The 13870-nt window shown below is 42.5% G+C and overlaps 2 protein-coding genes across 7 annotated transcripts in view; both read left to right on the forward strand.

The window, feature by feature from the left end:
• Nucleotides 1–5394, forward strand: part of LOC127043926 (uncharacterized) — a 57026-nt gene extending 51632 nt beyond the window's left edge. For all 6 annotated transcript variants that reach the window (XM_050938209.1, XM_050938210.1, XM_050938211.1 and 3 more), the window contains 2 exons: nucleotides 2862–3701; nucleotides 4619–5394. In XM_050938209.1, the coding sequence (XP_050794166.1) occupies nucleotides 2862–3701; nucleotides 4619–4674 (896 nt within the window). In that variant the 3' untranslated portion in view covers nucleotides 4675–5394. The remainder of the gene's footprint in view (nucleotides 1–2861; nucleotides 3702–4618) is intronic.
• LOC127043896 (dynein axonemal heavy chain 5-like) overlaps nucleotides 1–13870 on the forward strand; it is a 644537-nt gene that overhangs the window by 220829 nt on the left and 409838 nt on the right. The gene's annotated exons all lie outside the window — the stretch shown is intronic.

The following is a 13870-nucleotide window of genomic DNA, read 5'->3' on the forward strand; positions in this document are numbered from 1 at the left end:
CAAATTGGAGAAAGCCAGAGAAGACCAACCGAAATCATTAAAGGTCTAGAAAACATGACCTATGAGGGAAAATTGAAAAAATTGGGTTTGTTTAGTCTGGAACAGAGAAGGACTAAGAGGGGACGTAAGTTTTTCAAATACATAGAAGGTTGTTAAAACGGGGAGGAAGAAAAATTGTTTTTGTTAACCTCTGAGGATCGGACAAGAAACAGTGGGCTTACATTTCAGCAAGGACGGTTTAGGTTGGACATTAGAAAAACCTTAACTGTCTGGGTAGTTAAGCACTGAAATAAATTTCCTAGGGAGGTTGTGGAATCTGTCAGTAGAGATTTTAAAGAGCAGGTTAGACAAACATGTCAGGAATGGTCTAGATAATACTTAGTCCTGCCTTGAGTGCAGGGTCTGACCTGGTGTGCCTGGGGCAGCCCTCACTGAACATGCCAAGGTCAGGGCAGGCTGCAAAAGGGAGAACAGGTACTCCCAAGACTGGTGGGTAATACTGAAGTTACACACTCTGCTTCTGATCCCCCACACTGGTTATCAAGAAGCAGAAAAGGAATCACACAGCCCCCTTTACTGCATTCTAGGTTTCTGGCTCCCAGTCAGGACCTATGTCCAATACAATGAGAAGTTATTTAAAAAACTCTGTTCACATACACAAAATTGTTCTTCTGACCCCAAAGGGTCAGCCACATTACCAGGTCAGTGTAGATTTGGATCTTACCCAAAATACCATGCTGCCAGCCAATCCTTTAGTGTCTAAAGACAAGTTTATTATAAAGAAAAAAGGACGAGAGATGTTAAATGGTAAAACAATCACATACAATTACTTTAAAGTCCATCTGGTCCCTAGCAGTATTGGTGAGTTTGCTGGCTTGAAAGTCGCTCTGGACACATCCACAACTTGGATGGGTCATTCAGTCCTTTGTTCAGAGCTTCAGAAGTTTGTAGGAAGGTTACTCTAGGGGTAAGAAGCAGGACTGAAGACAAAATGGAGAAGATGCAGCTGCCTTTTATAGTGTTTTTGCCATGTGTCTGGTACTTCCTTTGTTTCAAACACACTCATAGCAGATAGCACATGACTTTGAAAGGCCTTAGAGTTCTTTCCACAGGCATGCAGGGGTCATAAGGTGAGTCATAAGGTGTATCTCTTGCCTTCTGTCAGTTGTATAGCTGATGTCCCTTAATGGGCTGTCAAACAAGCATTGCAACTTTACAATATTGGTATTCATAATATCGTAAAGTGTCCCCGAGATTCCATACAGTGTCACACAGGGCACTAGACTAGAAGGCCTCTTAAGGTCCCTTCCAGTCCTGTGATTCTATAAATCAAGTGAATAAAGCAGCAAAATTTCAATGTCTGATGCATTTAATTAGCTAGAAAAAGTAAATTTGGAACTTTGAAGCATTTTGGTTAAATAGGCAAAGTGAGATGGTTAATAGAAATTGGAGAAAAGTTAGAATTTTGGCAGATTCTCAAAAGCTCTGTGAAAACAGGATATTGCCTAAAGCCAAGAAGAAAATTCTCAAAGATGAGCTGCAAAAAATCTTTTAAATCAGGCTTGTATCAATATTTTATTCATTATGTTGTAAAGGTTTTAATTCCTTCTTTTTTTTCTACTTTAAATGCAACAGCCTCCCCTTCAAAAGAACAATGACATTCCTGATATTCCTAAGACAGAGCCCTCCTCTTTATCAGAATGTTAGTAATTTTGAGTTTAAAACAGATTTTAACAACTCTTAGAGTTTTTACCACTGACTTCAGTGGGAACAGTTAGGGTAGCCCTGAGGACTTTTGGAAATCCAGTCACCAAATATGTAGGCCTCTGTAAATACCTCACTGAGGAAGCAGGTTCTGCAAACAGTAGAAAGGCTGAGCACTGAAATTCTCCATAATAATTGCTTTAAATATTTTGACATTCAAGTTTCTAAACTGGCCTTAAGTGACATGAGAAAAGTAAACCTTACATCAGGGGTTGGCAACCTTTCAGAAGTGCTGTGTCGAGTCTTCATTTATTCACTCTGATTTAAGGTTTGTGTGCCGGTAATACATTAACGTTTTTATATCTCTATAATATACAAGTAAACTATTGTTGTATGTAAAGTAAATAAGTTTTTTAAAATGTTTGAGAAGCTTCATTTAAAATTAAATTAAAATGCAGAGCCTCCCAGACCAGTGGCCAGGACCCGGGCAGCATGAGCGCCACTGCAAATCAGCTCGCGTGCTGCCTTTGGCACACGTGCCATAGGTTGCCTACCCCTGCCTTACATAGCACTGTTAGTTTCACCTGCTCCCTACTTAGATCGGTTTTGGACATACATTCTAAACATGATGGCTGAGAGGCAGATTTAAAAAAAACCAAAAACTTGTTTGTTGTTTTTAACCTGCAGTGTCTTCAGATTATAACTGTTTTTCAGGCATTTTAACATGTGTTATCCTTCGTTTGAGCACGCTACTGTTAATTGGTGAGGCACACAGTCACATCTTATTTTCATGGATTAGCATCTTTTGGTTTGTTTTTGGACTAGTTCAGGGGTGGGGAAACTTTTTGGGCTGAAGGCCATATCTGGGTGGGGAAATTGTATGCAGGAAGGGGCTAAGGGCAAGGGATTGGAGCAGAGGAGGGATGTGGGGTGTATGAGGAGGCTCAGGGAAGGGGGTTGGAGTGCAGGAGGAGTGTAGCAGGGGGCTCAGGGCAGGGGATTGGGTGCACAGGGCTGCAGGGTGCAGCAGGGAGCTCAGGGCAAGGGGTTGGGGTGCAGGAGGGGTGTGGGTTCCATCGGGTTAGTTAAAGTTTGACCAATTTCTTCTGCTGATGGCCTGTCATTTTATTTATGTTTACTTGCATGTGTCTTTTCAGGAAATACTAAGTGGAATCAAGATTTTTCATCTCAAAGACCTGAACAGGCACAATTTACATCACAGTTGGATGCAAACACTTCATTCACCACTGCCAGTTCATACAGTTACCAAACAAGTGATGGATCATCCTCATATGGACTAAGACCTAATGATTCTGCAACAATGGCTGCACTCAGTAATTCATTTGCCCTTCAGACGGGAGGCTTTGCTACTGGAATCAATGAATGGTTGAAGCAATTCAATCAATCTGCTTCTGTATCCTCCCAGTCCACTTCAGTTGGAGGCACCTCTCCCTACTTCAGATATTCAGGGAGTGGGTATTCAACAGAATACAAGTCTAATAGTGCCCAAGGAAACAAAACTACAGCACCTGTTAACAGAATGTCTTATGGTGTTGGAGGTACAAATTGGAAGAGTCAGAGAGCATTTACAAATACAAGGAATTTACCTGACCAGAGATCATCCTATTCTGCTTCCTCTGCTACATATCCTTCATCTGGAGGATATTCGACAAACTGTCCTTTACAAGGCTGTTCATCTTACTACAGAGGTGGGTCTTCAAATTCCGCTTCTTCATCAAGAGGTGGTTCTAGTTGGTCAGAAGAATCGAGATATCAGAAATCAAATTTCAAGACTGATTCAGCCTCATTTCGTTCCTCCTCTTCTGTCCACAATTCATACAAAGATTACCAACAACAAAACAGAGAGTCAGATAAGATGTTTGATGAAGATGCCAGTGGTCTTACTCCCAACATTCTGCATAGACTTCAAGGAAAGGATGTACCTACAATGACCAGAATGCTCCGGCAGCTGACTCCATATTATCCAGCACTTCAAAGTAAGATTGTGAAGATTTTAACCTTAGTAAAGCCTTGTTGGCCTAATTTGTAGTGTGAAGAAGTGCTATGAACCAGTAGTCAAAGGTTCCAACTGTGCAGAGGGCTGAGGTGGCTTGTTCAATTGTGAGGGTCGCTTTTGGGTTGATTTCCCTCAACAGCACGTTTGCAGCTCAAGACTGGCTTTAATATTGCTCTGAAGGGCTCAGTTTAGCTCTTCTGAGGACTGATAGATTTGTTTTGATGATGTGGTTGTGGGAAAGTGGTGTTACGAAATGGGAGAGAATCCTACCTAATTTGGGGGAAGAGAGGGGAGGAAGAGCTTTGGTCTGGGCTCTCTGGCTGTCCAGGTTCCAGATTTCATAAAGCAGACAGTGTGTTTCAAACTCCTGCAAATAGTACCACAAGGGTGGCTGCTAAAGAGAGACTGAGTACAAATATCTGGGTTGGGGGAAATCTAGCATTGGAGATAATAGTAGAGAGACATGCAAAATGTGTGTCAAACACACTTGGGGCTAATTTTTTTAATAGTAAAATATTTAGACAGCCAGTTTCATATTGATTTTGACTGCTGTTATGAGACGGTAATATGTCAATTATTTTGCATTGGTATCTGCACAAATAAGCATTATGAATTGCAGTTTGTTTTAAATAGTAGAAAAATATTCCATTTTATGAAATGTATTTCTAGAGCATCTAAGGCAGAACTGAATAACTGTATAACTGGGTCATCATTATGTTGGCGAATTTGCCAGACAGATAATGCAAATTATTCTACTGTATTAGAATTAGGAAAGTTAGTTAAGGGAATTAGGAAAGCTAAATCTTTAATTTTTAACATATCTGCTATATGCATTTATGCAAAGTTGTGTAAAAATGAACAAATAATTTAAAGATTTTTCTTTTTTTCCTTCACCAGAAATCAATATTGAAACATTAGTCAAAGCATTAATTGAAACTAGAGAAATAAATTAAGAAGATAAAACAGCTGAATTGGAACTGATGAACAGAACACTGGAGAATCTTCACTTCAAGTTTTTTAGGAAACAAACTCAACAATTTAATTTTGGATGTGGTTTCTTTTTGCTTTGTTTTTGTTTTTTGTGGAAGGGGATAGGGTTTATGTTTTTAGTACAGTAAAAATGTAGATGGAGCACAAATTATTGTCATGGAGATGAATATGCTGTTCATGTATTTTTATGCATTTGTTAAATATTTTTAGTAGATTTCACTGGAAACTCTTGGTTTTTGAGGGGCTGGTTAATATTAATCACCTTTTTCAAAAAAAGTTTTTGTATGTTGTAATCCATTTAGGAAGAATATTCACTGAAAATAGTTCCATTGCATGAAAAATACAGAAATGCATTACTTAACTTATAAACCAATGGCCAGTTCTTCTAATTTTAGACTTTATAATGAGTTAGGATACTTTTTAGAAGTGACTATACTGAATTTCTTTTTGGAACACATTAAAATGATGGGCCCTAAACAAAATGTTTCTCCTCCTGTGGACTCAAAATGTGCTCTTAAATAAGAAAATGCAAACACTTGTTAGTGGAAAAACTTAACCAATTTTATTTTTAAATTGTAAAAATGCACACAAATATGGAAATACAACCAGAATTCTATTGTATAGAATAGCATTCTGCATTTCCAGTGTTGATTTGTAAAAAAAAAAATAATAATAATAATAATTGAGGCATTTTGCAGTGTTGAATTTCCAAACATTAACACCAGGATGAAACTGGGTTAAAATTTAAAAAATAGAAAAATTGAGGGGGGAACCAGAAAAAATCCTTTTGTAATATACACATGTTACTACAGTATAAACTTTTTTTAGTGTACAAAGGGATATTTTGTGTCTCTCAGAGCTAGTAGTTTTTCCAGGTATCCTGGTTTGCATATGCTCGCATAATTTTCTCTTAAGTATCCTCACTCATATTGAGCCTCTTGCTGTCTTGGGGGTAATCCAACTTTGAAAATGTGCACCCTGCATCAATAAATCCAGGGCTCACTGTGCTACTTTGCTGAAGTTCAGAAGTATGTCTTGATGACTGTTTGTTTCAAAAAGCCCACCCATCCAGTTTCGCATTGTCTCGATTAGGCAAGTTCATGTAAGTAGTAAATTCCCCTTTCAGATTTGAAATCTATCTTTAGTGGCAAATGGTTCAAACGCTCTGGCATAATGGTCATAGTTTGCTGCAAAATTCACCTTGAGGAAGGGGTGCAACACCTGGATGACATTCCAAAAAGAATCTTCGGCAACAAACACTTTTGGGTTCAGATTATAGGTCACGGACGTCTCCTATTTCTCACTGAACATTGTGTAGACTGTTTTGAATGCTTTTTTGTTTTTCTTGTGTTCTGGGGTCACTGGGTCAGAAGGATTTCCAGAAATGGCTGAGTTTTTTCATCATGTGTTTCTCCTGCACCTTTTGTGTTCAGTTCAGCTGAGATTTTGATTGTCAGGATCCAGTAAACTTCTGTATTGGCATGTGTTGGCAGTAGTCTGAGAAACACAGAGAACACTGGAGTTATCACACAATGATTCGGAGTTTTCAACAGTGAACATTACCTTGGTTTGCAGAATCTGGCATTTATTCTGGTTATTTGCCAGTCTCTCCAGAGTTTCTGCTTTAGAACCATCAAACTCGGGATGATCTAGAGACACATTAGCACAATCCATGCATTATTTATATGACTGGCAGTGAAGTACAAGCTCATCCACCGATGTGGCACAACAGGGGTAGGTAATCAGCAGTCAGCTCTGCACTCATCTTGCACTGTGTAAAACAAAACCGTCAGCTTGTTTGCATGCTTGAAAATAGCCCCAAATCCAGTGATGGAAGATTTCAACTCTTTCATTTCTTCTGTAGCAGTGGCTGCTTACAGCGCAGCATTAATCAGATGCACAGCATAGGGTAATATGTCGCAGCTCCGGTTTTTGAGTGAGTTTAATCTCCCATGCAAACTTAACCATCTAGGAAGCAGAATCTGTGTTAGTTGTGGCGAAGCTTTCCCAAGTTAGTTGGTACATATCAAACATGTCAGTTATTGCTGCATCAACAAAATGGGTGGCAGCAAATGGAATGAATATCACATTAGCGCAAAACAACTTTGCTTTGTTTTTGTTTTTTTATTTCAATCAGATGGTCTAACACAGGAGACTTGTCAAAAATCAGACTAGAGACCACATTGCCATCAGTTTACATACTGAAGCATCGTTATTTTCTGTCAGCTATGTATGTGAGGGTGTCTGCATTAGGAAGGGCTTTTGCTACTAGACAGTATTGTGACACAGTCACCAATAGGCCTTTCTGCAGTTAACTAATTGTCCAGCAAAACAGAGAGTGCGTGCACATTCATTGACACAATCGTGCTTTGTTCTCTTTCATTAAAGCTTGAGAGGAAAGCTCCTAATATTGACTGTTTTTCCCCAAAGTTCAACTTCTTCAAGCTTCTTGTGTTGCTTGGTTTCGACATGCTCCTTTATTCTGTCAGTGTGAACACCGATCCTCAATGCTGCAGTACTCATAGCTTAATGCACCCTCCTCACTCACCTCTTCACTTTTCTTGAAAATTTCTAAGCACTGATTTTTCCTGCTGGTTTTCAGGCATAGATTTGTGCTGTCACCCATTTCCATTTTTACTTTATCCACGAAGGATTGATTGTTTAAATTCAGCACCACGCTAAACAGATGCAAAGATATAGGTGGGCAGTGTCTCCTTGTGAGCCAATCAGCGCACGATATTAACACTGTCAATTTTTCCAATCTCTACCGTGTGCATGTTCTGTGTTTTACACTATAGAATTGCTTTAATCTCAGCGCTGCAGGACACAACAATCATGTAAAGTTAGTGTTTAACAAAGTAAGTACTCCAAAAAAAATAGTGGATTGATAAAAGGGTGTAAATCAGTAAAAACTGAACTACTTTTTATTTAAAAAAACCAAAGTGGTAGTGGTGAAAATTGATAAAAACTGAAAACACAGAACACCCAAGAAAGAGTTGCAAATCATCATGAGGCATAGAACAACCCACTTAAGTCAGCACCAGCCATGTTAAGACAATTGGTGATTCACACCAGACTAGAAATCCTTCCTTCCTTTTATTATCAAAAACAAACTAGGAAATATTGGAACCTGTTGGAAATCCAATATAAGTATTGGGGTAAAGTTCAAATATAAAAAAAAAATCACAAACTTAAAAACTAAGTGAAGGCTTTTCAATTCATAATTACATTGAGGTTCTGATTTCTCTCTGTCCCCTCCTGCAGTGCTGAAATCCAATTTCATTAGGAGTTATGAATGCACAGTACCTATTTAAAACAAAAATGGGCTCTAGGTGTCCAAATTATAAACTATGAGCAAAGTTTTATCAAGCCTAACATGAGATTAAAGATTTTAGATACAGAATTAAAAAGGGACTAGGACAGCTAATTATAAAGATCCAGTCTGTTCAGTGCCTTTGAGGAAATTATATTCTGTGTTGTAATGCAGACAGTGTAATTTTCTTTACTTCTCACCCACTTTTGTGATGCTTTTCACTTTCTGCATTAAATCCCAGTGGTGCTGCAAAACCATCGCTAGCTTCATTGTGGGCTTCCATGAGATGTCATATTGCTTCCCACTAAATCTTTTATAGTCAATTATAAAATATTGTACAGTTTTGTCTACATTTCTTAAGCTACAGATGAACTGATTATAGTTCCTTTAAACTTTTACCCTCAAGCTCTTCTCTCGTAAGCTTAAATAGTTTGCTTGTGACTCCGCTGGTAGTTGGCAGCAGAGATCCAGTTTTTCCTCCCCGTACACGCCTCTGGTTGTAATAATTGAAAGATTCCAAGCTGTTTTAATTCAGGCTGTATGGTTATTGCTAGATACCTGTATGGACAAGTTATAGACAAAATGGACTCTTAGGAAATAAGGAGGCTTGTCCTTTTAACTGTTGCTTCGGTGAGTATCAAAGTTTCCTTTTTGAAAAAGTGTGGAAGTGGTAGCTGTTGTCCTAGATGAGTGCAGAAAGCATAGTAAAAAGGATAGACTATTGCCAAAGTAATGTTACTGCAGCTTTTTTAGGGCTGTACTGAGGAGCTTGTACCTTTTTGATCTGGTGTTTAATTGGCAGCCATGGCTGTGTAGGGATGACATACTGCAGCTTTCACTGAATTGGAGAACATAACACTAACCTGGCCAAGATGGCAGACTACTGTAGTAGTTGGCATCTCCAAGCAAATGTGATCAAGACGGTGTTATGTGGGTTACACAACACAAGCAACCTTAACAGAAAACTGGTCTGCCTTGGAGTCACACTGGACTGCTCTGACTTACTGTGACCATCTAAAAAAGACTGGTGCCAAAATCAGGACTAGGAATAATCTAATCAGCAAATTAGCCAGTTCAACTTGGAGCATAGTTCTGGAACTGTGCTATTCCTAAGTGAAATACTGTGCACCCTCTCCTGATGGGGTGAAAAGTATTGGAGGAGGCAACCAAAGATGATGATGCAGCAGCAGCAGACTAGATTAATAGGATAATATGGAAATATAGGAAAGATCACCACTGTGGGCAGGCAGAAGGGAGGGACTTGTGGGCAAGGAAGAAGAAAGCACTTTCAGTCCATGAAGTTAAAAAAATAACTTGGAAGTGTACAGATGAAATTGGGAAGAAAGTTAGGGCTTGTTTTAGTTACGCGTTGAGTATCTTAAAAGAGTATATTAAAATCAGTTTAATTTTTAATGTAGTATGTGGCAAATGGCCAATGTTCTTGTGGTGGGTCCTGCACTTTTCCTTGGTGTAGTGGGTCAGGACACCGCCTTGCCCCTATTCTTGGTCTCCTCAAGTGCCCTGGAGCGGATGAGAAGGGCAGTGGGGAAGGGTCTCAGGTTTGTTCCCTACTCCAGTCTCAGCGCCTTTGGATTCACAGGCTTCTTGCACTCTTTCCCCTGGGCAGGGTTCCCTCTTGGTTTTCTGTGCTGGGGGAGTCCCTCTTCCCTGCTTGGGCACAAGGTCTCCCTTCCCTTGGTATTCAAATCCTCTGGTCAACACCAGTATGCCTCCAAACTATAGTCAGCTCTCCTTCCCTTCTGTCTGATTGAAGCAGAGGTTTTTATTATGTGTTGGGCAGGGTCTTAATTAGCTCCAGGTGCTCTAATTAACCTGTAGTAACCTCTCCTTAGTCTACAAGGAATAAGGCTCTGATCATCCTGAGGCTTATATACCTGCCATCTATCATTCTCCTGCTGCCTTCTGGCCCTGCTGTATCACCCCACCCTATCCTGCTCAACACCATGGGGTTAGGCTACTTGGGACGAGAGGCAGTGTTGTCAAGACAGGCTGTCAGTGTTGCTGTGTTGGCTACCGGCCCTATGCTGTACCTGGAAGTGGAAGGGTTGTAGGGATAGGAACCATCTAGTCACTCTTGCCTTCTTCTCCTGGTGTCTGTGCGTCCACTGGAGCAGAGTGTAGTCTGCCACGAGGGTGAACCGCTGCCCCAGTATCTAGTATCAGAGAGTCTCCATGGCCCATTTAGCTGCCAGACATTCCTTTTCAATGACAGCATACTGCTGCTCCCTGGAGAGGAGTTTCCAGCTAAGGTACATGATTGAGTGTTCCTCCTCTCCCGCCATCTGCAAGAGAATGGCCCCTAGCCCTACCTCCAAGGCATCCAGCTGTAGGCTGAATTCCTTCAAGTCAGGGCTATGAGCACTGGATTACTGCAAAGGGCTGTCCTTAAGTCTGTGAATGCTGCTTCTGCTACATTGGTCAACTTTACTATAGCTGAACCCTACGCTTTTATCAGGTCTGTCAGTGGCCAGGCCCTCATGGTGAAGTGAGAGATGAACCTGCAATACTCGCCCTAAAAATGCTCTGACTTGCTTTTTGCAGAGCAGTCAGGGCTAACCCTGTATTGCCTCTACTTTGTTCCAGTGGATTTCAGTAAGCCCCTTCCTACTCTGTACCCAAGGTGTCTGGCCTCAGCTAGCCCTACCGTGCACTTGGGAGGGTTGGCGGTGAGGCCAGCCTATCTAAGGGTGTCGAGTACCCCTTCTACTTTCTCCTCTTGTATTTGCACTACTCAGAACAGTAGATCACCTCTCACCATACAGTATGGCTCTGGGCCTTTGGTTTTCCTTTGTACAGGCATGCCGTTTACCTCCACTACCTCCTCCCTCATGTTTGCATATAGTGGATCAGAGGCTTGGTCTTGCCTGAAATTCTCATGGGTGGGGTTGATCTGGCCTAATTTTGTGGGGTCAGTTTCAACTCTGCCCGTGGTGCTGGGGACTGCCTCTGGGTCCTCGGTGGTCCAAGCTGTCTCCTGGCCTCCCAGACAGGCTTGCTTACCTACCAACCAAGGCGGCTTTCTGGGTCCCTGCCAAAATCCTGGTTCCTAACCTTTTATCTGCCCTCCTTTCCCACCTAGATTTCCAAGGCTTTGTGGCTTTGTGGGGGGTGAAAATAATTCTGGAACAAGTCCAGCAAAAATTGGTCAGGGCTATCCTCAATTTCAGTCTGAGGGTTGCTAGTTCCCACCCTCACCCCCAGCTCTATAGGGGGAAGTAGGTTCTTGAACCCTTGGAAGTCCCTACCAATTAAGACTGTGTAGGGGAGGCTGGGGACCACCCCTGCAATGACTCTGATATTATTTGCCTGGATCTCAATCCATACTGGGATCAGGGGTAGAAATTTGTGGTTCAATGGACACATTACTCCTCTGGTTTTGGCCCAGGTCAGTTGGTCTTGCTCTACTAACTTCCCTGAGACCAGTGTGACAGCACTCCCAGAATCCACCAAAGCTGTGTGAGACAATGCCATTCATTTTTACCAGCCTGGTGTACGCATGTGAGGTCATTGCAACCCCCACCAGGCCAGTTAAGCTACATGGCTCCCCATGATCCCCTTAGAGTGCACTGCATGGACTCCCCCATTGGGGCACTGGGCTGCTGTGTGCTCCAGTTTCCCACACTCAACACTGATACCTTACTCTAGTTGTCACCCTTTGCCTTGGGCTATTGAGCCTGCCCCAGCCCTCTCCCTCCAGGGCCTCAGGGCTTTCCTGGGCACCCTTCCTTCCACTCACCGTTCTAGAGTTCTTGATAATCTGGGGCCTTGGGATTGGGACTGACTTCCTGGTTTGCTGTGTCTCCTTGCCTGGGATCTGGAACAGTTGGCGGGCTGCCAGCCGTCTCTCTATGAGGGTGACCAACTCCTCATAGGTTGAAGAATCATTCTGGCCAACCCAGGCTCGGAGACCCAAGGGTAGCCCCCTCATATACTGGTCCAGTACCAGGAGCTCCATTTTCTTGGAGCTGAAGGCCAAGAGCTGTAATCACTTCCAGGTCAGGTAGATTAGGTCAAACAGTTGTGACTTTGGAGCCTTGTCCTCAATATACTGTCACTCATTGAACCTCTAGGCTCTCAATGCTGTCCTTACCCAAGAACTGGCCAGGATCTCTGCTTTCAGCTGGGATAGTCTGCCGCAGCCTCTGTAGCCGTAGCATAGGCCTTTCATGGCCTCCCCACCCAGGCATGGGGTGAGGATGCCAGACCACTGATCTTGGGCCCAGGCCACCAGCAGGGCTATTCCCTTGCAGGCCAGGAGGTACTCCTCCACATCATTCTCTGTAGGCAGTACCTGGCCTGTATGGTCGATGTTGCGTTGTTGCCACAGCTCTATGAGGGCCTTCATCTGGTTCAGCACTTCCTGCAGCACAGCACGGTCCTGGGTGGAGCCATAGCCCTTCCCTGGGCTCCATGTGGTGCCTGGGCTAGATATAGCACGCTTCCTTTTCCTACCCCACTGCTTCCTTTGCACTAAACACCCAGAGCCTAAACTGATGCAGAGGGGATGGAGGATGAGTTGTGGAATACATGTGGTTCTCTGATGCAGACAGTTACAAGAAGTTAGTTTCTTCTTCTTCGAGCAGCTGCAGACATGTATTCCATTTAGGTCATTCACAAGCAGTACCCACCCCAGGAGGCAGGACAGAGTCTACCTGAGCAAGGATTACAGGACCACACTTCCAATACTTGCCTCCACCCTAGAAGATGAGGTACTGGCAGAGTGGTTTGTAAATGTATGCAACAGATGACCATGTAGCAGCCATGCAAACATCACTATTAAGACAGCTTTGAGGGACGCTATTGACTTCGCTTGTGCTCTCATATAAAAAGCTTGCAGCTGCTAAGGAGGCATAACTGAAACCATTTCATATGCAGTCTTGCTACAGGGCATTATCCATTTACAGATTGTCTGTGAAGAGACCCCTTGCCCATTGATATGCTCTGCATATGACACAAACAAGTGAGGCAAAGCACAAAATGATTTAGTCCCATCCAAATGAAAGGATAGACATTCCTTGATGTCTGCGTACGGAGATGCTGCTTCTCCGGAGATGAATGCAGCTTAGGAAAGAATATAGGTAAATATACTGCCTGGTTCAAATGAAACTGAGAAACAACTTCAGCCAAGTATCAGAGGGGTAGCCGTGTTAGTCTGGATCTGTAAAAGCAGCAAAGAATCCTGTGGCACCTTATAGACTAACAGACATTTTGGAGCATGAGCTTTCGTGGGTGAATACCCACTTCGTCAGATGCATATAGTGGAAACTTCCTGGGGCAGGTATATATATGCAGGCAAGCTAGAGATAATGAATTAGTTCAATCAGGGAGGATGAGGCTCTGTTCCAGCAGTTGAGGTGTGAAAACCAAGGGAGGAGAAACTGGTTCTGTAATTGGCAAGCCATTCACAGTCTTTGTTTAATCCTGAGCTGATGGTGTCAAATTTGCAGATGAACTGAAGCTCAGCAGTTTCTCTTTGAAGTCTGGTCCTGAAGTTTTTTTGCTGCAGGATGGCCACCTTAAGGTCTGCTACAGTGTGGCCAGGGAGGGTGAAGTGGTCTCCTGCAGGTTTTTGTATATTGCCATTCCTAATATCTGATTTGTGTCTGTTTATCCTTTTCCGTAGCGACTGTCCAGTTTGGCCGATGTACATAGTAGAGGGGCATTGCTGGCATATGATGGCGTATATTACATTGGTGGACGTGCAGGTGAATGAAGCAGTGATGGTGTGGCTGATCTGGTTAGGTCCTGTGATGGTGTCGCTGGTGTAGATATGGGGGCAGAGTTGGCATCGAGGTTTGTTGCATGGATTGGTTCCTGAGCTAGAG

The sequence above is a fragment of the Gopherus flavomarginatus genome, chromosome 2, assembly GCF_025201925.1.
Source record: "Gopherus flavomarginatus isolate rGopFla2 chromosome 2, rGopFla2.mat.asm, whole genome shotgun sequence".
NCBI classification, from domain to species: domain Eukaryota; kingdom Metazoa; phylum Chordata; order Testudines; family Testudinidae; genus Gopherus; species Gopherus flavomarginatus.